This window comes from Dipodomys merriami, unplaced genomic scaffold (assembly GCF_024711535.1).
Source record: "Dipodomys merriami isolate MVZ:Mamm:240054 unplaced genomic scaffold, mDipMer1.0.p SCAF_19, whole genome shotgun sequence".
Classification (NCBI taxonomy): domain Eukaryota; kingdom Metazoa; phylum Chordata; class Mammalia; order Rodentia; family Heteromyidae; genus Dipodomys; species Dipodomys merriami.
In genome coordinates, this window is record NW_027203270.1 from 22,607,703 (window position 1) to 22,635,435 (window position 27,733).

The 27,733-nt window shown below is 36.3% G+C and overlaps 1 protein-coding gene across 8 annotated transcripts in view; it reads left to right on the forward strand.

Annotated features, from left to right (window-relative positions):
- The window catches only part of Tanc2 (tetratricopeptide repeat, ankyrin repeat and coiled-coil containing 2), a 282,394-nt gene that overhangs the window by 187,193 nt on the left and 67,468 nt on the right, over nucleotides 1-27,733 (forward strand). For all 8 annotated transcript variants that reach the window (XM_070027717.1, XM_070027718.1, XM_070027719.1 and 5 more), the window contains 4 exons: nucleotides 3,579-3,712; nucleotides 12,992-13,223; nucleotides 19,636-19,802; nucleotides 24,259-24,866. In XM_070027717.1, the coding sequence (XP_069883818.1) occupies nucleotides 3,579-3,712; nucleotides 12,992-13,223; nucleotides 19,636-19,802; nucleotides 24,259-24,866 (1,141 nt within the window). The remainder of the gene's footprint in view (nucleotides 1-3,578; nucleotides 3,713-12,991; nucleotides 13,224-19,635; nucleotides 19,803-24,258; nucleotides 24,867-27,733) is intronic.

Consider the following 27,733-nt stretch of genomic DNA (forward strand, 5'->3'; position numbering starts at 1 on the left):
CCCCCCCAAAAAAAAAAAAAGCAAAATACTCATACATGCCTACTATATGTCAGTTTTTAAGTGCTGTGAGGTGCTTTGTTTTGCCTTCATTTAAAATGTAAGTAATCTGAGGCTTAAAGAGGCTAGTAAGTATGCACTTCCAGGTTTTACAGCCAAAATGGCAAAACTGAGCAATCTAACTTGAGAAACCAGGCTTTCATCCATCTTTCTATGCTGTCTCTTCTTGTTGGTGAAATTCAGTCAAGTAAAGACAATAAATGAAAATGTATAAATGTTCTTATTATATTCATTATATCTAGGAAACCAGTCTACCTGGTTTTTGTTCGTAATCATAGAACAAAAAAGGAAAATTTTGCTCTAATAGTCCAAATTAGTAATCTGGCCTATCACACACTTAAAATTATTATGTGAGATTATAGTAGTCACAGGGTCTAGAAACTTAACAGCAACTTAACTGAATACTCTCCAAACATCTTGTTCCTATTGAAATTAATAGCTTTCTATCAAGTAGGCAAATTATGTCTGATAAACTTAGGAATGCCTCACATATAGAAGAAAAGTTCATGTCTAAGAATAAAACTAGTTGAATCAAAATACTCTCATAGCCAGGATATGGTAAAAAAAAAATAGTATGAGTTAATTCTTAGGAGGAATAGTATATCTAGTAAATAAAATACTTCTAAACTAGATTGACATAATCAAGAACTCAGTACATGTGCCCCAGCACTCAAAATGAATATATAGTACTTTACAGTCTTAAGAAATTTCCTATAATTTTTTTATATTTCAATTTTCTTATCTGAAAAATTAAGAAATATGACTAGTCTGTCCTTAAAATTGCTTCTAGGGCTATAGATGTTGTATCTCAATGGTAGAGAGCTTGCTTATCATGAACAAAGCCTTGAGTTCATTCCTTAATACCTCAAAAATAAAATAAATCACTTCTTACTAAAATTTTGATTCTAAGAACATGTCTAAAAGGTTGGACATAAAAAATTTCCAATCATACTTCAGTATTTTTCTTTGGGTACTTAAATGTCTATCACCCTAAGAGATGAGTCATTTGAGTGTACAGGAAGGAAAGCCCAGATAGTTAATATGCTGTCTGATCCTTCATATATCAGTATTGCTATTAACAATGGTAGAATCATGCATGACAGAAAATAAATCTCAAGGGTGAGAGCTGTTTTCTTAGAAAGCAAAAGTACCTAATGACACCCCTATCCTCATAAACCTAGACAAGAAAAAGTTACAGAAAAAAAAGACTGTGCTGTACCCAAGTAAAGATTCTTTAAAAGTAGTTCATTAAGTTGTTTTTAAATATCCATTGCCTTCTCTCTACTGAGTAACTCTGGAAACAGTAGGATAGTCCTCATTTCATTGTTGAGTTTATAAATTTGACTTCATAGTTAACTATCTTTTAAAACTTGAAAAGAAATCAAAAAAGATAATGTGTATCTATAAGAATTACATCGAACCAGTATTGCCTTATACAAAATAATCTTTGTTGTAATCTATGTTCAAACTAGTCTGCCACTACTATCTTAATAGTTCTTAAAGAAGAGTCAAGAATAAGTGACTGATAGAATGCAAGCTGTTTTTCAGCTTAAATCTGCTACTATAAGAGCTGATACTGAAAATGTTATTTGAAACAGCACACTTTTTTAAGTTAATGAATAAGTTACATTAAACTGGGTAGGTTTATTTGGAACTTCGCTGGATTTCTTAATCCTTCATCAATGATACCAGTGATGTCATTGTAGTAATAATAATACATGGAAAGTTCTTTTGACTTCTCTCTCTACATCATCTATTGTTCTTTCTTTCGCCTCCTCTTCACTTAGCAGTGCTGCTGCAAAAGATGTGAGCAATTTAGCCTGCATGCTTCATTCCTCTACAGCCAGCCTCTCAGTCTGCCCCCTCCTTGTCATTTCCCTTGGAAAGTACAGAAAAGCTGTCAAGACAGACACTATCCTGTCATCCTATTTTCTGCCTGCTCTCCTATCTCTGACTCCCCCATCATTTTTTTTTTTGCCACAGCACCCCCTCTCACCAAGACACACAAAGAACAAAAACATTTTGTGAGAATAGACTTATTGCATAATTCAAACATAATTGCATTCACTACAGGTATACTCCATGCAATGGTTAGGGAGGCTCTGCTTAATACAAGTCTATGATTTCCTATCGCTAAAAGTCCTAGTGTAGTTACTAGATCTGACCATTCTTAAGTGCTACCAAGTCCCTGAACAGCTGCCAAGTTAAGTAATCCCAGCTCTGCTCTTTTCAAAAGAGTTGCCACTTTGCTGTGCTTACTGACTACTTCCTATTAACTTTTATCTCTATTGTTCTCCGAATACCAAACAAGATATCCCAACAAAAAGGAGGGCAATCTCAAAAGGGAAGACATAGAAGGCAGAGTATGTGGACAGTAGTTACCCACAAAATAAAATTGTAGATAAAAGGAAATGGAGTCAGGAAGGGAGTGAATAGCAAAAGTAATACAGTAACAATCACTAAACTTTACTTCAACACAAATGTCACAAATTCATTTAGACTTTTTCTATTGTATTCACCCTCTGCAGCTATTCAGAACTCTATTCAGTGACCAAAGAATCTACTTCATCAGTTATATAGCAACTCTTACTGGTACAAAGTTAAATATGGACTGTCTTCCCCTATTCCTCCTTTTCAATAGCCATTGGCCACCAAATAACAATCTCAGATCTTTTTTAAAGTATGATCTTATTCATGAATGCAGCCTATAATTTCTAGTAGTAGAAATGTATAAGAGAACAACTGAATTTAAGTTTCTAAAAAAATCTTATGGAACTGTAATTTACACCCCTTACAATTCACCCATTTTAAGTACTCAGTTCAGATTCAGTATGATGGTATATATTTTGTAATCTCAGCACTCAGGAGGTAGAACAGAATTGAGAATTCAATGTCTACCCAGACAATATAATAAGATCCTATCTCAAAAAATATATAAGCTAAACTGAAATAACAAAGTGCTCAATTAGGATTTTTAGTATATTCACAAGATTATATAACAATCACTATAATGTAATTTTAAAACACTTTCATGCCACTAAAAGAAATCCATGCCTCCTAACATAGATCTCCATTTTCTCTCTAACCTTGTAGCTTCTGTCTGAGGAAGGCCTTAATTTATTTTTCTGTTTCTATGAATTTCCCTATCTTATATATAGCATCATATACTATGTGGATCTTTGTGACTTTGTTTAACAATAGGTAATATGTTCATGGGTCATCTAAGTTACATATAGAGATAGATATCTCATTTCTTTTTATTGTGAAGTAGTAGTTCATTGTACAGAGATGTCACATTTATCAGTCATTAGTTGATAGACTTTTGAGTTGTTGTCATTTTCTGCTATTATAAATTATGCTTCTTTGAACATTGTTGTTCAAGATTTTATGTGGGCATAAAATATATATTCCCTTGAGTATAGAACTAGAATTGGAGTTGCTACATCATACAAATGAAATCTACTCTTTTTTAGTTCAGAATTACGATTATCTGATGCAAACATATTTTCTTTTTAATCCAGACGTGGATGCCAACAGAGAGCTGCCACTGACACAGCCACCTTCAGCCCACTCATCTATCACCAGTGGAAGCTGCCCAGGTACTCCAGAAATGCGCAGGCGGCAAGAAGAGGCAATGCGAAGACTAGCCTCACAGGTACAATAGGATTTCCAAATTGGGGACATGCTAGTTCCATTTTAACACCAAGTCAAACACCAAGACCGACCCTTGGACAAAATGAACAAAAAGCATGTATCCATGACAGCATAAAGAAAAATTTCTCTCTTTTTCTCTTCTGCTGTTACTATGATGGAATAAGAATGTTAGAATTGGAAATACTTAGAAATAAAATACTCCCATGAACAGGTAAAGAAATTGAGACTCAAAGAACTATATGGTTGCAGGGTACCAGTGGCTCATGCCTGTAATCCTTGCTACTCACAAGGCTGAGATCTGAAGACCACAGTTCAAAGCCAGCCTGGGCAGAAAAATTCTCATGAAACTCTTACCTCCAATTAACTAAAAATCAGTAGTGGAGCTGTGGCTCAAAGTGGTAGAGCTCTAGCCTTGAACAAAAGAGATTACAGATAGCACCCAGGCCCTGGGTTCAAGGCCTATAACCTAGCAAAAAAAAAAAAAAAAAGAACTACATGATTCATCAAAGATCACAATACAAATAATCAATAGTTGTTTTTTTTTTAAGCCAGGCATGTTGGTATATACCTGTAATACCAACACTCAAGGGACTGAAGTATGAGGATCAAAAGCTGAAAGACTAGAATATGTAACAAGGCTGTCTCCAAAAAAGTTTTAATTGTCATTTCTAGCTTTTCATGATATTTTTATGTTTGATTGAGTTTGAAATTTATATTTTTCTCAAACTAACATGCACATTCATCTTTTTCCACAGAACAGATACCCTTTTCTCAGAGTAGCTTCTCTGATTTTTATGTCCATTTTTCTAAATAATATTAATATGTTGTTGTAACTTTTCTCATCCATTTATACATTATCTCTGATTAATATAGTTGATAACAGTTAATCTTTTTAATTTTCCTCTACCATTACCTCGATACATATATATCAGGAGCCTTTATTTAATCCCTATTAGCTGCCATGCAATTATGTTTCACTCCCTCTGGAACAAGGGAAAATATTTCCTTTTTGAACATTTTGTTTTTCCTCAGATTTATGAAATATCTCATTTAAAAATTCACTCATTTTCCTTCAAGCTTTTGACTTAAGTCATTTCTAACCATTTGTATAGTTTTATAAAATGCTTTTCATTGGTGCCACTTTTCATTTACATTTTTCCCCCTAGAGATTTCCACTCTAGAACCTTCTGTGATGCTTAACTTGTGCTCTGGATACTCTTTTTTTTGTAAAAAATGTATATTAAAGAATCAGTTTCAAAGGGAAAAAATCTACATCATAGTCCAAAATATTGGCTCATTATTCTTCTCTTTATTTAAAGTTTATTTTCTTTTTTTTATTGTGAAAATACTGTACAGAGGGGTTACAATTACATGGGCAAGATAATGAGTACACTTCTTTTTTTTGGGGGGGGGTCCGGTTGTGGGGCCTGAACTCTGGGCCTGGGCGCTGTCCCTCAGCTCTTCAGCCCAAGGCTAGCGCTCTACCACTTGAGCCACAGTGCCACTTCCGGCTTTTTGCTTATGCGGTGCTGAGGAATCGAACCCAGGGCCTCATGCATGCAAGGCAAGCACTCTACCACTGGGCCACCTTCCCAGCCCCATGAGTACACTTCTTATCAAGCATTGTAGCCTCCTCCTTTGTTTCCCCTTCCCATCCCTTCTCATCCTCCCCCTGCCCCCCCCCACCTAATCCTCCCCACCACCCCCCTCCCCACCCCACACCAAAGTTGTTAAGTTCGTTTTCCACATAACAACTCATACATCTCATTGTTGCAATGGGTCCACCTGTATCCCTATTTAAATGATTTGTTTTTCTGGATACTCTTAAGGCTTATCATTTGCTTATAGTGAAAATTCATACCCCATGTCATCTTTGTTCCTGATTCTGTCATTTTATCCCATTGGTAGAACACATCTTCTAGTAACTTTCTAAGAAAGATACATATGTTTTTATGAGGCCGAAGATTTCTAAATGTATCTCAATGCTATATTCATATTATACGGTTTACGTAATTTATCATTCTAGGCTAAAAGTTGTCTTCCCTCAGAATTCTGAAGGCATTGCTTCATTGTCTTGAGCTTCTAATGTTGTTATTAAAAATTGTCATACTGAAAAAAAAATTGTCATACTGTTCTTACTAAAAACTCTTTATATATACCCTTTTCTCTATAGAAGTTTTTAGGATCTGTTAATCACCATTACTTTTGTTTCATTTATTATGTTAGTACAAAACAAATCCTGGATATATTCTTCAGTTCTATAAAATGCTGTTGTATTATTTATTAATGGTTTCCTTTCTCTGTTTCTGCAACTTCTATTTAATCAAATGTTAGATTTCCTGTACTTGTGCGCTATAGTTTTCTTAATTTTTCTCCCTCATTTCCTATAATTTTACTCTTAGTTTGAGGATTTATTTTTTTACCTAGCTTTGATAGATTGCTTAAACATTATCTTACCATTTTACAAAGTATTTTGTGTTGATTATCATTACTTTAATTTCCAATAGCTCTTCTTCTGAAGTTTTCCCCTTTTTGTAGCATCTTGTTCTTGTTTTAAGCATATATTTGCATTCCCTTAATGGCTAGACCTTGAAAAACAGATACAAAGCTTATGTATGTTTAATTCAGTAAGATGACCCTTCCATTATTTAAAATACCCAGAAGTCAATGTCCATAAGTACTGTTCACATCCTCTAACAAAGATTCTCTACTCTCTTGCTTAGAGAATATATAGGCTAGATGCCAGCATTTTGGAATTGGGCAGGAAAGACCTGGATTTCAACATTCATTTTGCTGACTTTTATTGAAGACCCATGTTTTCAACCTTATACTGGTTCCCTGCCTTCCTGTGTTTGCTGTCCCTAATTAATTTTTTATTTCAAAATTAAATCCTCAAATATAGTTTTTCTTATTTGGTTTTTCTAGTAAATATAATTCCTTTTCCAGTGGGTGTTGGGAAGTGGCCAGTTGGCTAGGCAGACTGGGAGATGGAGATCTGAGGATCTAACTTGTCTTTTATAAACTTCATAGAAACTCAGTTTTCATCATTCTTCCTCTCCTTAATCTTCCTCAGTATCTGTTGTTTCTAATTTCTTTGCTTATCTTGTGTTACAAATCATTTGTAATATTGTCAAGTTCTACTTTCTTCAGAGATATCTAGTCTAGTAAGAGTCAGAAGCACATATTTCTTCCAACTACGTTGTTAATTATCCAGCATCACTTTCAGTTATTTACTTAGAATGTATTAAAGCACTGATAATCCAGAGCTGGAGATAAAATAGGAATCTCTGTGTTATGTAGCCTATGTTCTCATGGTAGGAGATCAATAAACAAGTTAATATATAATGTATCAGATGGTAATAAGTGCTAAGACAATCAGTTAAGTCCCTACATCTTAGTCCTTCTCTCATCAAGAGAATCCCAAGATACTTATTTTCTGTATTTGAAAAACACTGAGTATTATAAGTATTAACATTAATACTTACATTTAATTATATTGAATAGTAACTTAATAGTTATATTGTTACAATTATATAATTATTAGAATGTTAATGTTATTAAATATTATATGTGACCCTTTGTCCCACTTAAGGAGTGGTGATGATGTAATCTCTTAAGCAAACTATGTTAATCTTTTGTACATAGAGATTAGATTTTTTTTCTTTTTTATATTAAATATTGCACAAAAACATCCTTTGGTTAAAATGTATGTCTGTGTCATTATTCAGAAGTTTTAAAATATTCTAAATGTAGGAAATTATTGATTGTTTAGAAATACAGTTTAATTTTATAATTATTTCCATTATAAGCAAAATATAAAACTATTTGCACCTGAAGGTAGGACGTGTTTAATTTTGCCCTTAGCATTTATGGAGAGGGAGGGAGGGAGAGAAAGAGGAATTATACCACATTTTGTAGTTCAGTTATCTAAGTTGTGCTATAGAAGTCGAAGCAAAATCATAACACAGCAATCTTGCTTCGTTCACCTCTAACAAAACAGCAAGAGGACACTAACTTTTAAATGAGCTTTTCAAACCAGTGGTTTTAATTTTTGTTTGTTTTGTTGGTAAGAGAGTAATATAGTCTGCAAGAGAGGGAGGGGAGAAGAAAGAGGAGAGAGAGGAGAGAGAAAGAGGAGGAGGAGAAAAGGAAGGAGAGAAGAAGTGAGAGAGGAAGGACAATTGTATTATATATATATATATATATATATATATATATCATAGAAGAGAAACTCAGCCTCATACATAACTAGGATGACAGATGTGTACCATTACTCCTCTAACTATTGGTTGAGAAGGAGCCTCACAACTTTTGCCCAAGCAAGCCTCAAACCATGGTCCTTCTGATTTCAGCCTACTAAATAGCTTAAAGTGTAGGTATGAGCCACTGGTACCTTTTTAAATACAAAAAGAATGATAGCAACTTCACAGTAATGAAAACATAACAAATCCTTAACTTGAACCAAGTAAACAAGGTCTGCCTCAATCATAATAGGATATGCCAACATCAATAACCCCATGATATACTACTATATTCCACTAAAAGTACTTAATACAATTTTTGTGGTGGTCTTACCAAAAAAAAAAAATCACAGATCATCAGAAAATACTAGACAAACCTTAAACTAACTGATCAATATTTGAAAATATCTGAATTCTGAAAACTAACTACCAAAGATCTTTTACAGAGAAGAGGAGACTAAGAAGAAATTAATGTCATACGAGGTTCTGGATAGAATTCTGGGCAGGAAAAAACATTATAGAAAAACGAAAGTTAGGGGCTGGGAAGGTGGCTCAGTGGTAGAGCGCTTGCCTTGCATGCATGAGGCCCTGGGTTCAACTCCTCAGCACCACATAAGCAAAAAGAAAAAAGCCGGAAGTGGCGCTGTGGCTCAAGTGGCAGAGTGCTAGCCCTGAGCTGAAGAGCTGAGGGACAGCACCCAGGCCCAGAGTTCAGGCCCCAGGACCAGACCTCCACCCCCCCCCCAAAAAAAAACACACACACACGAAAAACTAAAGTTAGGAAAATGTGTTTAGGTATTATTATTGTGCCAATCTTAATTTACTCGTTTTGATAATTATGCTGTGGTTATATAAAATGCTAATAATTAGTAACTGGGTAAGGAATAAATGGAAACTCTGAACTACTTTTTCCTTTTTTGTTTTTTGTTTTTTTGTGCCTGTCATAGAGCTTGAACTCAGGCCATGGGTGCTCTTCTTGAGCTCTTTTTTTCTACTTCTGGCTGTTTTGAATAGCTTATTGGTGAAAAGAGTCTCATGGACTTTCCTGCCCAGGTTGGCTTCAATCCTCAGTCCTCAGATCTCAGCCTCCTGAGTGGCTAGGATTACGGTCATGAATCACCAATGCCTGGCTTACTCTACTACTTTTGCAACATTTCCATAAGTCTAAAATTAGCTAAAAGTTAAAAGATAAATAAAAGTCCTATTGGAAAAGAAGAAGGAATAGGTTTCCAAACTGGAAAATTACTCAGACAGATCATAAGCCTGGGAGCTATTCTCAGCTTCTAGTTCCAGAGTGAAGATTAGAGTCAGAACTAAGTGACAAGAGGAAGGGATAAGCCTCCAGGTTCCTACAAACTAAAACCAAAGATCAACCAAGCGTTGAAAGGGTATGTTTTATAGGAAATCAGTCAGGCAGTAGAGAGTGATAGAAAAGGAGACATGACCTAAGAGTGTAAGTGCAGACTGGAAGGAAAGACAATTGCAACTTTGATTTTAAATGCTACAGGCCAGTCATTATGTAAGCTAGATTTTTCTGTCCAAATCAATTCCAGATATTTAAAACTTTCCCCTTTCAATGTGAAATCAGTTTAAGCCTGTCGCAGATATTCATTTAAAGTACAAAATGGTCTGTGTGGCAGTTTAACCCAAACCTGGAGGCTTTGCTGATAGGATTTATGACAAATTTTGTCATTTCTCAAATATAGTATTAAATCAAAAGATTTTATACACAAGTTTTTCTAACCTTCCGTCTTCTTTCAGTTTTGAATACTATTTATTCTCTCACAGGAAAAACTTAAGATTTGCTTACTCTCTTCTTCCAAAGAATTAGCACAACTATGGCAGTTATATTTTCTTTTTTTCTTTTTTTTTATTGTGAACATACTGTACAGAGGGGTTACAATTACATGGGCAAGATAATGAGTACATTTCTTATCAAGCATTGCAGCCTCCTCCTTTGTTTACCCTTCACATCCCTTCCCAGCCTCCCCGGCAGTTATATTTTCTATCGAATTGTTTCAGTAATATTGTAGAGGTCTAACATAAGGTAAACATGATAAAAATAATGTGAGGAAGGCTGGGAAGGTGGCTCAGTGTTAGAGTGCTTGCCTTGTATGCATGATGCCCTGGGTTCAATTCCTCAGCACCACATGAGCAGAAAAAGCTGAAAGTGGTGCTGTGGCTCAAGTGGTAGAGCACTAGCCTTGAGCTGAAGAGCTGAGGGACAGAGCCCAGGCCCAAAGTTCAGGCCCCACAACCATCAAAATTAATTAAGGAAAAGGTAGTTAAAAATGAAATGCATTCAGGGAGGAAGAATATTTAAGGAGTAAGAATACAGCAAGGAAAAAGGTTTTACTTGCTAATTTATGGAAATATACTAATTCTGGACCATTGCCAAGAAGTTGTGACAGTAGTGAGTGTAACTTCCTCAAAATATAAGGAATGCCTTATCAGTTAGGCATGCAGCACTGGTACAAAAGGATACTGAAAAAAATACATATACTTCTAGGTTTGTTTCCTATTTTTACACAGGGGAATCATGGTAGATTGCATCAAGACAAACCTGGGGAATTATAATATGTGTTTGAAAATTTTATGTACATACATATTCTACATAGCTATTTTGAAATGTCTACTTAGTAACCAATTTGGGTGCCACATTGCAAATCTAAGGAAGATGAGTGGTTTTTCTACCCGAATTCTGTGAAGTAATTAAGACTTTATGTTTGGATAAATACTTTAAGGAGAAGCAGTCACAGAAAGCTCATTTTGAATGTTGACCTTTGTTAAATGAAACCTCACTCAGCCAAGTACACATATGACTTTTAATGAATTCAGTAAAAGCATCCTTTTTGTAAAATTTCAGAATTTTTATCTTTAAAATGATGTGCCATTACTGTACATAAAGGGCAGATTACAGCAGATTTTCTAAACTATTCTTGGCCTTAACCTGTGAAATCAATTGAAGTAAAATACAATGAAATTTCATATTGATTCAGAGGTTTACTATATACTATTTTATTACATTTTTATTGTAAAAATACTGTACAGAGGGATTACAGTTACATGAGTAAGGTAATGAGTACATTTCCTGTTGAGCATTGATGCCTCCTTTGTTTTCCCCTACCATCCCTTCCTTCTCCACCTTCCCAACTACTCAACCCTCCAGAATCCCCCACCCCTGCCCAAGTTGTAAAGTTCGTTTTTAACATAGTGTCTTGTACATCTCATTGTTGTAATGGGTCAACCTGTATCCCTATTTAAACATTTTGTTTTTTCCCTTCCCCTCTCCAAATTAGAAAAATGTATATACAAGATGCAGGGCACCAAAATCAAGTACAGTGAAAACAGGGGTTATACTGTGGGGGAGGAACATACCAAAGAAACAAAAAAAATCACAAAGTACATTATAAATACATTAAAAACAATAGCATAAAGGAAAAAAACATTTGTATCCCTATCGTGGTGTTCATCTTATATGGTCATATATACATAGCTTTTGGGCCTTTTAGTATAAGTTTAGGACAAGCAGAAAAGGTCAAAAGTTATATACATACTATATACTTTTAATCAAGTGGAAACATATATATATATATATATATATATATGGACAAAACTAATGATCCTCAGTGTTCAGTGAAAGTACAGATCAATTACTGGTAAGGTTTCTCTTTGGGTTTCTTATATCATCTTTAAGGTAAATAATGAAGCAATGATTGATCTAGTCAAAGAAAAGAATGGAGATGTTTAGGTGTTTTTAAAAAAATGGCATTTCTAGCATATGTTAAAAAGGTAGGATGACCATATTAGCGGGGTATTTTCAAAGCAGGACTCTTGAACAGGAGACTGTTGTCTAAGACCTTACAAAAAAAACAGTCTCATTAATAAACCCATGGCTAACACTGGGACAGGTCTGTTTCCTATAGGTACAAAGCTAGTAGCTAAAAAAAAAAGTAAACTTCCATGTTGGTGATGAGTGAGAAGGGGGAGGAGTATAGAGATGATGTGATGATGATAATGGTGATATCAACTAATACTGGTGCTGAATCTCTCCTGCTAATGTCATATTTTCTATATATTCTCATCACTTTTCTGAGTAGTAATGAACCAGAAAAGTAGTATAGCTGAGCATATTGATTCATGACTATAAGCTCAGCAATTCAGGAGGCTGAATTAGAAGTAAGGTCCAGGATAGCATTGACTACAGCAAGAACCTGTCTCAGAAAAAAATTAAAAATATTAAATTAAATAAATATTACATAAGTTATTTTTCAGATAGGGTGTCATGTTTTTTTGTCTAGGGCTAGCCTAAACAAACATGTTTATAGGTGCTCATATATGTATATTGTGTATTTGAGATAGAGATATTCAAGGCAAAGAGAAAACTAGAAGACAGGAGATAAGGAATGAACTTTGTGTATTTTCAAAGATGAAATCATTGCCTAAAACTCTAGGTTCTTGCCAGACAGTCCAAACCCTAAATGTTATTAAGATTAATGAATTTAAATTCTTTAAGCTTTTCTTTCTTTCATCTAATTCTGGTACTTGCTCTTTGTGAAGGGTCTCAGAAAATATATGATCATTTTTTTAACTTACTATGTCTTTATAAGGCTTCATTTATAACACAGCTGTGATTTAAAAACACCAGTGGAAATGAAACATGTATTTGTTGAGACTAACATGCTCTTTCTCCAATTATTTTATTCCTATTACTTTGTTACAAGATAAGACTTTCATGTATAGTAGTACTCTGTGCTGAATAAATTTTAGCATTTTCACATTGTACAATAATGTACATCTTCACTTTCAATATTGCTTCCTATTGTAGTTCAGAAGGAGAATATGTATATAACATATATATAAACAAATATTGTATCTAACTTCTGATCTTACATAAATCAGATAGTTGTATTAGCAGCTTTAATTTTACTTGAAATGGTTGAGGAAATGGAGAAGCAAAAGATATTGTTAGAAAATTATTGCAAAATGACCACATCTATTGCGTATGCTGATAAGCCTGCCTTATCTTTCTTTTTTAGGTGGTTGCCTATCATTATTGCCAAGCAGATAATGCCTACACCTGCCTAGTCCCAGAATTTGTCCACAATGTTGCTGCTTTGCTCTGCCGCTCACCTCAACTGACTGCTTATCGGGAGCAACTTCTACGGGAGCCTCATCTGCAGAGCATGCTGAGCCTTCGGTCCTGTGTTCAAGACCCCATGGCCTCCTTCCGAAGAGGAGTCCTGGAGCCCCTGGAGAATCTCCACAAAGGTACAGATGAGCTCCAAAGAAAATGAAAAGAGCCCCAGTCACCTGGATTGTGCTTTAGAAATAATTTTTTTCACATAGCCAGAACTAAAAGCTGATGTCAGTTCACAGATACTGTTAACAGATAAATGATTTTACTTGTAAGAAGTGTAGTGATGTGTACTTAAAATCTCAACACCTAGAAACTGGACAGAAGGATTGCTTGAGTCCAGAGTTTGAGGCCAGCCTAGGCAGCATAGCAAGACCCTATTCCAAAATACATTTTTAACTTGAAAACAAACAGATTTCTTCACCAGCTGCTCCTTCCTCCTTTATGAAAATTCTCATTTTGATATCCAAGGGTAATTCCTTATCTTTTTTTCTTCTTTCTGCGTTTGCTAGGCAAGTGCTCTTCCACTTGGGCCATATTCTGAGTCCTTTTTATTATTTAAGTTGTTTTTAGACTGGGTCTCAGGGTTTTTTGTCCAGGACAAAGCCTCAGTGTCCTATCCTCCTACATATATTCGTTAGTAGCTAGGATTACAAATGTAGTCCATCATACCTAGCTTGTAAGTTTAGATGAGGTCTTTTGCCCAGGTTGGCCGCAAACTGAGATCCTCCCATTTTCATCTCCCACACAGTTGGAATTTGGGTTGTCAGCCTGACTCCTCACACCTGGCTCCTTTTTCTTATACTAAAGATAAAAGAGCCTCCAGTCTTCTCTGTGGAGTTCAAGTATATTGTAGCTCCAATCAGGTGTTGCAGTTTTGTTTGTTTGTTTTTGTTTTTTGGGTCCGGTCGTGGGGCCTGAACTCTGGGCCTGGGCGCTGTCCCTCAGCTCTTCAGCTCAAGGCTAGTGCCTTGAGCTTGAGCTTGAGCCACAGCACCACTTCCCGCTTTTTTTTCTTTTTGCTTATATGGTGCTGAGGAATCGAACCCAGGGCCTCATGCATGCAAGGCAAGCGCTCTACCACTGAGCCACCTTCCCAGCCCCAGGTGTTGCAGTTTCTGTAGTTAGAAACTCCCTAGTTTTTGTGTAGTATTTTTGTATTACCCCATCAGTTGATGTAAGCCACTTGTGATTGGAAAGCACTATATTGATGGTAGAAATCACTTAATTATTTCTCTTCAAGGCAACTTAAAAGGCGTAAGGCAGCTGGGTACCAGTGGCTCACACCTGTAATCTTAGCTACTCAGGAGGCTGAGATCTGGGTATCAGCGTTCGAAGCCAGCCCCAGTATAAAAGTACTTGTGAGACTCTTTGTCTCCAGTTAACCACTCAACAACTGGAAGTGGTGCTTTGGTTCAAGTGGCAGGGGGCTAACAAAGAAGCTCAGCGACAGTGCCCAGGCCCTGAGTTCAAGCTCCACAACTGACCAAAAAAAAACCCAAAAAAAAACAACCTAAGTATATTTTATGCTACATAAATTGTATTAGGAAATCTATTTTTTAAAAGCTAAAGAATTGGAATATGTTTCCCACTCATGTTCAAGCCTTTTCCTCCTCTTTCCTCTTCAGCTCTAGTGTTAGTTGTGGCCTAAGTCCAGCCAATTCCTTCATAAATCTATTTTCCCTATGCTCTTTATTTATTTATTTATTTATTGTCATGGGGCTTGAACTCAGGGTCTGGGCATTGTCCCTGAGTTCTTTCACTTAAGGCTAGTGCTCTACCACTTTGAGCAACAGCTCCACTTCCAATTTTCTGGTAGTTAATTGAAGATAAGAAGTCTCCTAGACTTTCCTGCCAGGGCTGGCTTCAAACTGCAATCCTCAGATCTCAGCCTCCTGAGTAGCTAGGATTACAGGCATGAGCCACTGGCTCCTGGTTTCCCTATGCTCTTAACATTGTTTCTATCCTAGAAGCCAAAAATAAGGATCTGAGTAATCACAGAATTCCAAAACAATATTGTTCATTCAAAACAAAACAAAATCAGTGTTAGGGCTAGAGGTATGGTTGAAGTGGTTGTGTAGCTTCCTGACAAACACAAAGCTCTGAGTTCAAACTCCAGTACCACCACCAAAAAAAGGAAATTAAGTGTTTATATTTTCTAATCTCCTGGCTATCATATTCATTTATTTCAACTTTGATACTGATTATTTATTCATTATATTTTTCTTTCTTCTCAACTGTAATGACTCTGTCTTGACTTTTACTACCGATTACCTCTTCCATACACTAGAATTTTCCAAACTTTGGGATTTCTCCACAAATATTTTTAAGCACACATTCTCTCAATCTCTTAAATCCTGTTAATCTGCTTACTAATACTTTTCACATATATTTGTCTCAAATTTGTTTATACCATTATTACCCCAAGAACTGTTCAGCTTCTCATAACATACTACTCCTTCCTGGTCTTCCCTGGTTCTTTGGTTTAATTCTTCTTTCACATCATAACACACATTAAAAATTATATAAACTTTAAATTATATAAATTCAAAATTATATAATATATAATATGCTATATTATGTATTATATTATCTCTTATATAGAATTATATATACAAATTTAAATTATATAACTTAAAAAATATATAAATTTGTATAGGTTACTGGGATAAAAGTTTATAATTTCTCCTGGCTGGAGTGCCAAAGGGTTGGATTTTTTTAATAAGTTTTTTATTGTGAAAATACTGTACAGAGGGGTTACAATTACATGAGCAAGTTAATGAGTACATTTCTTATCAAACATTGTTGCCTCCTCCTTTGTTTTTCCCCTACCATTCCTTCCCTCCCATCTCCACAATTACACCTCCCCCTAAATTGTAAAGTTTGTTTTTGACATAGCATTTTGTACATCTCATTGTTGCAATGGGTCAAGGATTGGACTTTTTTTTTTTTTTTTTTGTCGGTCGTGGGGCTTGAACTCTGGGCCTGGGCGCTGTCCCTCAGCTCTTCAGCTCAAGGCGAGCACTCTACCACTTGAGCTACAGCGCCACTTCCGGTTTTCTGGTGGTTTATTGGAGATAGGAGTCTCACGGTCTCTCCTGCCCGGGCTGGCTTTGAACCGAGATCCTCAGATCTCAGCCTCCAGAGTAGCTAGGATTACAGGCCTGAGCCACCAGCGCCCGGCTGGACTTTTTTTTAACTTGGTCTTACTATATTGCCCGGGCTGATCTCAAACTCCTAGGATCATGTGATCCTCTCACTCTAGTCTCTCAAATAGCTTTAACTAGACTAAGAGATTAATTTTGAAGTCTACTTCTAACTTATTCATGGTATACCTTGTAGGAAAGTTCTGATTCAGTCTCTCCAGTCTTCCAGATTTTATGTATTGGTTCCAGATAAAGCTGTATTAAAGTATTGTTCTAATCACTTAACTTCCTAATTTTGAAATCAGTGATTCTCTGTTATCTACTAAGTTAACTCAGATCCTTAATCAAAGTGCTTAAACCAATCTGCTTTACAACTTTATTACTCATTTTATCCTTATGATCCTGCATTTATATGTAAACCTAAATATTCAATAGTCCTTAAACATTCCCTACATTTTCCTGCCTCTATATATTAACTCACTGTTTCCCCATCTTTTTTTTTTTTTTTTTTTTGCCAGTCCTGGGGCTTGAACTCAGGACCTGGGCACTGTCCCTGAGTTCTTTTGCTCAAGGCTAGCACTCTACCACTTGAGCCACAAGGCCACTTTAGGATTTTTTCTGTGTATGTTGTACTGAGGAATCAAACCCAGGGTTTCATGCATGCTAGACAAGCACTCTACCACGAAGCCATATTCCCAGTCCTCCCCATCCTCAGATCTGTGTCTTTCATAATTCTACCCAGCTTTCAAGGATCAGCTTCAATGCTACCTTATTTTCTGAATCTCAGTTGTAGAACTTAACACATTATTATATATGTATAAGAATTTAGGATTTTATTATTGTATTTGAATGGCAAATTCTAAACCTTATTAAGATTTCTTCTCTTAAATAGAGAAACCTTATTTAACCAAATGAAATTTGCAGTAAGTGTTTTCATTGTTTTATATTGGTACCATTAGGAAAGTCTTTATTATTCTGAATCCTACAAAAATAATAGTATTCTTAGGTATGTATGCCATTTTCACTTCTTAACAGATGAAATATTTGTTGACATCTCATTCATAGGCGACTTGTAAGTAATTCCTTCAAAGGAGAAGAATCAAAAGAAAAAGGGGGAAAAAGGCAAGATTTAAAAGAATGTCATTGTCTTTACTAAGGGGACTAATAACTACTTTCAAAAATAAAAAAGGATTGATACATTTACTCATGGTTTGTGATAGCTTTCTTAAGAAGGAACCAGGTGAACTTAAAAGAGATACATTTGAAGGGTGAAGACAGTGGTGTGCTATGAACTTTTAGTAGATGGAGGATGAAGGCTGATGTTAACCTTTACCAGCTTCTAATGTGAAAATATTCCCAACCTAGCCAGTTTCAAGTTACCAGTTATTTACAAACTAACTCTTAAAAGTGCGGCAGGGCCAGGTACCAGTGGCTCACACCTGAAATCCTAGCTACTCAGGAGGCTGAGATTGGAGGATCACAGTTCAAAGCCAGCCAGCCAGGAGACTCTTATCTCCAATTAACCACTCAAAAACCAGAAGTGGAGCTGTGGCACAAAGTGGAAGGGCACTAACCTTAAATGAAAGAACTCAGGGACAGAGTTCAAGCCCCACAACCAACAACAACATCAATAATAATAATAATAATAATTAATAATAATAATATAATCACAATGAGTTTCTTGAACTAGTACTCGACTCTAGCACATCATTGGGTGGGATAGGGACTGAAACTTAGCAATTAGAAAATTTCTCTATAGAAATTAAAGACAATAGCCAGGTACCGGTGTCTCACGCCTGTAATCCTAGCTATTCAGGAGGCTGAGATCTGAGGATCCTGGTTCTGCCAGCCAGGGCAGAAAAACCCAAGAGACTACTATGTCTAATAAACCACTCAGAAAACCAGAAGTGGTGCTGTGGCTCAAGTGGTAGCCTTGAGCTGAAGGGCTGAGGGACAGCGCCCAGGCCCAGAGTTCAAACCCCACGACTGACAAAAAAAATTAGAAAAAGAAATTAAAGATAATTATGCATGAGAGCCCTCAAATCCAAGAACATGATAGCCCCTAGTTTTGGGGGGTAAATTCCAGTTAGTCCCATTTTAGTGATCATTATAAAAAGATTGAACTGGAAGCCATAGTTGACTTCTTTTCTTAAGACCTTGCCACATGAAAATAATAGTAAAAACTCTTCATAATTTGAGATGTTAAAGTTAATTCCTTCATACAAAGCTTATGTTTTAAGAAGGGAAAATATAAAAGTTTATTAACCATTACAAAATATTTGTGCTGTCTGTTGAACTGTAAAACCAAAATGACATGAATAAATTTGATTGCTTTTGACTTTTAAAGGTAAAAAGAACTAATGTTATACAGAAGTTCTCAAACCTCCTTATTTTGAACCCAACTTCATTTCCTTCTCAGTGAAACCATTTTCTTTGTCAAACATACAAGAACTTCTTACCTTCCTTATGCTTCCTCTCTTCCAAACCTTTTAAGTCCTACTAAATACTTATTTGTATAATTCATTTATATTAAAAATGTTCATTCAGTCTGGGGATTTTTAGTCTAAATTGTTGAAGGTTGTTCAAGAACTGATAAGCATTTGCTAAGAGTGGAAGACTAAAATCCACTTAGCTTCCTTCTTCAGCCAGCCTCAAGATAAACTAAACATTATTCAATTGAGGATCTATAGAGTCCAGGAGGGAACTGGATACAAACAGCTGATATGTGTCTTCCAATGACTCCTCCTCTTGGAAGATTCCCAGTATATATTCACATCTAGTACTATATACTACTTTTGACTACAAGTTCCAACTATTTCTGAGACATTCCCCCAAAATAGATACTATTCCCTTTGTTGCTATCTAATAAAGAAAAGAAATGCATTTTATTTAGATTTCAATGTTTCAGGAAAAAATGAATTTCTTTTGGTTTGGGGTTTTGTTTTGTTGTAGGCTTTGAGTTTGGGTTGGGGGGGGTTGTTTTTTATTTGTTTGGTTTTTTTTTTTTTTTGCAGTACTTGGCTTGAACTCGGGGCATTGGGCTTGGCAGGCTGGTACTCTACCACTTGAGCCAACTGAAAAAATGAGTTTCTGTGTGCCAGTTCTCACAACACTAGTTCTCTCTCACCGTGGATAAAATGGGGATTCTAAAAATGATGATATATGTACTCATGTATATGACAAAAGCTTCCCTCTTTAGTGGGGAAAAAAGCAAACTAAGTCAGTAAATGAATTATTATGAATTGTTCATGTCTTAATAATAAGCTGTGTACTCTGAGTATTCAAGGCCTAATGAGAAACCTTTTTAAATGCTTTTCAAGATATATACATGATCAAAGACCTGGTAAGAACCCACTGTCTACTTGGTAATCATAAAGTAATTTGTTTCTTTCTGTCACAGAGAGAAAAATCCCAGATGAAGATTTCATCATTTTAATTGATGGATTAAATGAAGCAGAATTTCACAAACCGGATTATGGGGATACAATTGTGTCATTTCTGAGTAAAATGATAGGAAAATTTCCTTCTTGGCTCAAACTAATTGTAACAGTTAGGACAAGTTTACAGGTATGTGTTCGTTTGCCTTTGAGCTGTAAGTTATTTGCCTTAGAAAAGACATAAACTGAAAACATTCTAACAGTGTCTGTAACAATGACTGAACCTTTACTCTATCCTAGAGCATTAACAGGAATAAGCCCCTAAAAGTCTAAGAGATCTGATCTAGAAAAGTCTTTGTATATATGTTTCTCAAATTCCTATTCCTATTGTTCTAGATAAAGTTTGGTAAAATGTTCCTCAAAATAGCATGAAAAGGCTAGATGGTATGTGCTGTGATCTTAGCACTTGGGAAACAAAAACAAGAGAATTTTGAGTTCAAAGCCAGTCTGAACTACATAGAAAACCCCTGCCTTTAAAAGGGAAAAAAAAAAGAATATGAAAAGAAATTCTGCTTTCTAGATCTGAAGACAGTTGTGCAAAGAAAATTCTAAGCAATTTTGACTTTCACTTTACGTTTTCTTAAGTAATTTAATGTTGTGGAAAAATCCACTTAAGACTATGGGTGAGAGACTTTTCTGGCTCTTCCTTCTGCTTTTACCTGGACAATTTTTCTGTACAGTGAAGGTAGACTTGCTTTTGAATATGCCCTCTTCAAATAATAATGACAGAAATAAGTCTTTAGATTACATTTATTGCAACTAGGAAATTAAGGTCTTGGTTTGTTTTGTCTTTTTAATTATTTCCCCGGCTTGCTCACTGATCACTTAATGGCCCAGAAGTAGGATCAGGAATATAGGACTGCACCTATAAAAATATATGGGATAAGGCTGGGGAGGTGGCTCAGTGGTAGAGCGCTTGCCTTGCATGCCTGAGGCCCTGGGTTCGATTCCTCAGCACCACATAATATATATATATATATATATATATATATATATATATATATATATATATATATATATATATATATATGGGATAAAGATAAACAATTCCCTTTCCTGTCATTCTCATTTTAACTGCATTGGTATCTCCCATTCTTGATATGGTCACATGTGGTTTACAGCAGTGCTCTCAATCTCTTTTTTAGTTTGATGCAACCCACTTGTGATAATTGCTAATATATGGGAAAGTCTTGCAGAAAGTCACTTTGTTTTCCTTCTCCTAAGCTTTAGTGTTATCCCTATGTGTTGACCAATTGGATTTATTACCTTCTGTGACCAAAAACTCTATTTCTAACTCTACCATTCCCTTACAGATATTATTAATCTTAAAGTAATTTGAATTAAAGAATACAGATCAACATAAATGCATCCTATAAAAACTCTGTAACCTATCAATATTGGCCAGCATCTTAATTATCCAAGATAAAGGATAAAATGAAGAAACCTCTGTGAATACAATCGATTTTCTTTCTTTTGACAGAGGGTCTCATTATGTAGACCAGGCTGGCCTCAGCTTTCAAGTGCTGGGATTATAGGCATATGCTACACTACCAGCTACAATCTCTGACCATTTTTTTTACCAAATGTATACTCGAGCACTATTTTCCTCATATATTTTCATACAATATCATGTATATTTGCAGAAGAAATTTTCAATATGTCTGAGTAAGGCAGATAACTTAATTTTTTATCTTTGCCAAAGAACAGAAAAAGCTCTGTGCATATTCATCTATAAAGTCCAAATTTCAGTGTCTTCATGGATAGAAACTTGCAGTAACTTTTCAGTTACTTCATTTACTTCAATCAAGAATTTTCAAATTTTATTTGCTTTACAAAGTCATATTTTTCATTATTTCCACAGACATTTGAGTATGTCAGACACAGTTCTAGAGGCTGGAAATTCAACAGTGAACAGGACACACAGTCCCAGCCTTCATTAAGTTTATATTCTAGTAAAGAGCAAAAAAATTAAATAAAACATTAATTATATACTGAAATTAGTATTAAGTATTCTGAAGATCTCTGCTGGCTCTCTGTATAATAAAATATAGAAAATCAATATTAAAAGCAGATATACATGTGAAAGGTGATGGTGTCTTAGTCTAGAGTGATAATGATGTACACCATTGTGAACTGGTATTCATATTTGGAATATATTGTGAAGAACAGTCAAAAGGACTTGATGAGGCAAGTGTGGTGATACATACCTGTAATCTCAGCACTGAGGAAGCTAAGGCAAGAGAATCATAAGTTTGAGGCCAACCTGGGCTACATATTGAGAACTTGTCTCAGAAAACAAAACATTTTTTAAAAAAGAAAGACTGATGGTGGACTAAATATGGGCATAATAAGAGAAAGAGAGTCAAGAATAAATCCTGGGATTTTGATGAGCACATAAGCAACTGCTGTCTCGAGGAAAAGATCACAGGTATCACTGATGATTTGGTGGTAGGGTCACTAGTAATGCCATTTCTTGACACGTGAAAGGTTTTGTGATCTGGAACAGAATCCACTAGTTCATATTATCTGTGAAACATCCAGGTAAAACAGTTGAATCGACAGATATAAGGTGGGAATTCAGGGAAAATAACCTGGCACCATAAAGTTAGGTATCACCTACATATGGATAGGTATTTAGATCCTGAGCCTAAATAAACCATTTCAGCATATAAAGAGTGCCTACAGGGCTGGGAAGGTGGCTCAGTGGTAGAGCGCTTGCCTTGCATGCATGAGGCCCTGGGTTCGATTCCTCAGCACCACATAAGCAAAAAGAAAAAAGCCGGAAGTGGCGCTGTGGCTCAAATGGTAGAGCGCTAGCCTTGAGCTGAAGAGCTGAGGGACAGTGCCCAGGCCCAGAGTTCAGGCCCACGACTGGACCCAAAAAAAAAAAAAAAAAGAGTGCCTACAGAAGCCAAAAGCTGGAAAGTTGAGCCCTCAGTGGGCTAGGAAATGAGAGAATCCAGAAGAGGCAGGCAGTCTGCTGAGAGGAACATGCAATGGAAGCAAACTTTTGAAGTGACTTAATACAAACTTGCAGAAAGGTATAGTCAGCTGTGTCACATTAATAAAAGGTTGAAGAAAATGAAAACTGAAAGTGCTTATTAGATTTGGCAAAGTTAGAATTATTAATACTCTTGAGAAGAACCATTTTAGTGAAGTGGTAGTACTAAAGTCTGATTAGAAAGCAGGAAGAGTCAGAGATACTGATGGCTCATGCCTGTAATCTTAGCTACTCAGGAAGCTAAGATCTGAAGATAGCAGTTCAAAGCCAGCCTGAGCAGGAAAGTCCATGAGATTCTTATTGCCAGTTAACTACCAAAATAATCCATACATAGAGCTGTCACTCAAGTGATAGAGTGTTAGCCTTGAGCAAAAAAAAAGAAAAACAAAACTCAGAGACAGCCCCCAGAACCAGCAGAGAGAGAAAGGAAGAGAGGGAGGGAGGACGGAAGAACGGAAGGAAGGAAGGAAGGAAGGAAGGAAGGAAGGAAGGAAGGAAGGAAGGAAGGAAGGAAGGAAGGAAGGAAAGAAGGAAGGAAAGAAGGAAGGAAGGAAGGAAGGAAGGAAAATAGGAGGGGACAATAGTAGAGAGAGAAAACTTTCTGTAATTTTAATAAAGAGAACAGAATTAGCGTAGTAGCTGCAATTAATATGGTAGTGTGTATGTGATCTGCTAAAAAGAAGAAATGATACAGAAGAGAGAAGGAGTACTAACAGGAGCAAAGTCTTTGAGTAGATTTGAAAGAAATGGAATCTTAGTGCGTAAGAGTCACCTTATTTCCCTCCCCCAATATAATTTCCAAGCAGGTGATGAAAGTACCAAGCTTTTAGCTCAGGCAATTCCAGAAGGCCTGATAAATGTAATCAGTCATTTTAGTAGAAGGGTTAGAAAGGCACATTTTGTTTCATTTTTTAAAAATTAAAATCCGCCGGGCGCTGGTGGCTCACGCCTGTAATCCTAGCTACTCAGGAGGCTGAGATCTGAGGATCGCGGTTCAAATCCAGCCCGGGCAGGAGAGACCGTGAGACTCCTATCTCCAATAAACCACCAGAAAACCGGAAGTGGCGCTGTAGCTCAAGTGGTAGAGCGCTCGCCTTGAGCTGAAGAGCTGAGGGACAGCGCCCAGGCCCAGAGTTCAAGCCCCACGACCGACAAAAAAAAAAAAAAAAATTAAAATCCATGTTTTACATGGCATTCTTTGAATCTTTATACGTTTCTCTTACTGAATTGTACTTTGGCATCATGCTATGACTTGCACTGAGAAAAATTATGACCATTGATTTTTGTAGCACTTCATTTTCTATTTGTTTTCGGAGGGTTGTTTAGAATACTAACCATAAAATCACTCCTAAAGTACCCATTCAGAGACCCCTAAAAATTAACCTTTAAAAAAATCTCAATATCAGGAAAATGAGTGTTCTTTCTATGCAACTAATTTGTTTTAACCTATGGATACGAATACTAGATCCTCTTTTCTTTGGCCACTCAAAAGTTTAGAGTAAATTTGTGGACCTAATAGTTTATCACAAGAGTTAGGGGAAACTGAAGGTCTTTCTGTCTTTCTCTCTCTCTTCATCTGTTTTAGGAAATTACCAAGTTGCTGCCTTTCCATAGGATATTTTTGGATCGACTAGAAGAGAATGAAGCCATAGACCAGGACCTGCAGGCTTACATCTTGCACCGGATACACAGCAGCTCAGAGATCCAGAATAACATTTCACTTAATGGCAAAATGGACAATACTACATTTGGCAAACTCAGTTCTCATCTCAAGACTCTCAGTCAAGGGTCCTATCTATACCTGAAACTCACATTTGACCTCATAGAGAAAGGTTATCTAGTATTAAAGAGTTCTAGCTACAAAGTAGTTCCTGTTTCACTCTCAGAGGTTTATTTACTCCAATGCAATATGAAGTTCCCAACCCAGTCTTCCTTTGACCGGGTGATGCCTCTCCTGAATGTGGCGGTGGCCTCTCTCCACCCACTGACTGATGAGCATATCTTTCAGGCCATCAATGCTGGTAGCATTGAGGGCACACTAGAATGGGAAGATTTTCAACAGAGAATGGAGAACCTATCTATGTTCCTAATCAAGCGCAGAGACATGACTCGTATGTTTGTTCATCCTTCTTTTCGAGAATGGCTTATCTGGAGAGAAGAAGGAGAGAAAACCAAATTTCTCTGTGATCCCAGGTAAGATATACATCTGTGATAAGCAGTTTTGAGCCTATTTTTTAATTCTTGCATGGAGCATGGGTATTAGAAGTAGTGAGAAATATTCTTCATTGAACACTTCCCTAAGAGGAGACATCATCTCTGTTTCTTTTCCATCAAGGCTGTGATGAGGTTTTAGTACTGTGTTTTCTCACAGTAGAAAGACTCAACATCTGCATAAACATTTAGAGTACAGCCCTACACTAAATTTTCACTGGCTCTACCAAAGACCATCGGCTCTAATTAGCCACTTAACAGATTTCAACAGTATTTTTCAGATATGCAAAGAAGTATTAGCATATTGTTTACCTCTGACTTAGAGAAGAATTATTTTATAAATTATTATATCCATTTGAAAGATAGAACTTTAAACTCAGAGATAAGCTGGTGTTTTTAGATAATGTGCCATTATCCTCATTTGGATATAAATACCTTTGATTACTGAATCATTTGACCAAACTCACAAATTTAATAGAAAAGAAAGGGAGGAAAAACTAAAATAAAGATGACAAACATATGGCACACACTACTGCCTCTCCATCTTATATCTATGACAGATAACATTCATTTGTACCATACCTCTTTCCTGGTGAGCTTGACCCATTTGAGAATCTTTCTCAACTCAACAAACCAGATTAGATATGAAAAAACATCCCATTCTATTGGGTGGAACATAAATTCCATCATCCTAGTAGGTGATGCTTTCTATTCCTTTACATTTTTTTTTCATTCTTTTAATACAGTATATGTTTTCAAAAGTAAGTCTATTACTATTTCTAGGAAACAAGGAAGGCACCAATAGAGCTGGGAAATACAGAATTTATTCTGGCTCAGAAAGAAGAATAGGCTATATTTGTCTATACCTCACACTGATTCATCAAGACTAAAACTCTGATGATGCTGAGGTTTTATTACTTCTATGACAATATTCTTTACCAGGCTTTATGAGAGATGACAAAGTTTGGGGGCATGCCAACCAGCTACTTCATTCTTACTCATTAAAAAAAGTCGCTCCTGAGTCATTACTCAGGAGGCTGAGATCTGCGGATTGTGGTTCAAAGCCAGCCCTTCCCTGACAGGAAAGGCCAGGAGACTCTTTTTTTTTTTTTTTTTTTTTTTTGTCGGTCGTGGGGCTTGAACTCTGGGCCTGGGCGTTGTCCCTCAGCTCTTCAGCTCAAGGCGAGCGCTCTACCACTTGAGCTACAGCGCCACTTCCGGTTTTCTGGTGGTTTATTGGAGATAGGAGTCTCACAGTCTCTCCTGCCCGGGCTGGCTTTGAACCGCGATCCTCAGATCTCAGCCTCCTGAGTAGCTAGGATTACAGGTGTGAGCCACCAGCGCCCGGCTGTCCAGGAGACTCTTATCTCCAACTGACTACCTCAAAACCAGAAGTGGAGCTGTGGCTCAAGTGGTAGAGTGCTAGCCTTGAGCAAAAGAGCTCAGAAACAGCTCCCAGGCCCTGAGTTCAAGCCCCATAGCCCACAAAAAAACAAAGGAAAGAAAGAAAAGTAGCTCCAGATTCTGATAGTAATTAATCCAGACAGTAGATTTTTGCATTATTTCCTCTCAGAGAAACTTAATAAAGAAACATGCTGCAGTGGAAAGAAGAGAAAATGTTGTGCTGAATTATGAGGATATAAATCCTGAATCTTCTTGAAATTGTGACTTTTAGAAAAAGAATGTGTCTTATCTACATAAAAGTAATAATGAGGCTTTCTTCCTAGAGTATAATACCTAGAACAGTACAGCGTAAAAAGGAAGTATTCAGGGTATATACTCTTCAATGTTTTCTCCTTACCTGCCTTAGTTAAAAATGTATCTTTAACAAAATCCTGTGACTGACTAGAGAGAGAGGCAGCAACATTCTTCAGCTATTAACATTTTGAGGCACAAGATTAAAAAGAAAAACTCAGTTTTAGATGAATTTTATGGCATTCTCAAAACAATTTTATTATAAGGCGCGCACACACATACACACACACACTCACATTTTGTGCATTCTAAGACCTCTAGTGGCTTTCCAAAACTATAAATAGGATCAAACCCTCTACTTGCCATCATTTTTTCTTATTCATGACTGTGATAAATTTTAATTTGGAAATTAGGTAGCGTTGAAAAATGAAAAAACAAAAGTAAAAACAAGCATAACAATATACTATAATTAAAGTTATATAACCATTACCTTTCAAAATATCTGTTGTACTTTTTATGTTTTTAAGGAACACCTTAAAGCTTCTCTTTGGGGTATCTAGACTGTCAACATTACTGTTCTTTGTTGACTAAAATAAATGTTACTCAGCCAAGCACTGCAATACCACAACCATCAATCTGATAAATGAGAGGGCTACCAAGTGATTAAGCGTGGGTAGTATATACAACATAGATTCACTGGACAAAAGAATAATTCAAGTCCAAGGCAAAATAATTAACCCTACGTAATTAAAACCGTGGAAAACAAAACTTTAGATAAGGGAGAATTACTGTATATCTCACTAATACCACTTCTAATGCTTAATGCATAGAGTTGGCAACTACATGCCTAAGAAAAGGATTAATTTAGAACTACCTAATAAACATGTTGAAATCAATTCCCAGATAAACCCTTGCTAGCTGACTTGCTCTGCATTGTTGCCCATGTCAGTGGATTGAAAGAAAGCTGAAGTCCAATAGAAAGTAACCACACTACCACTGAATTAGCAGTAATATCCTTACAAAAGATGAAATCCTTGGGAGCACACAAAGGAAAACATAGATTTTTTTGGGGGGGGGGGGGGGCCCATGGGGCTTGAACTCTGGCCTGGGCGCTATCCCTCAGCTCTTCAGCTCAAGGCGAGCGCTCTACCACT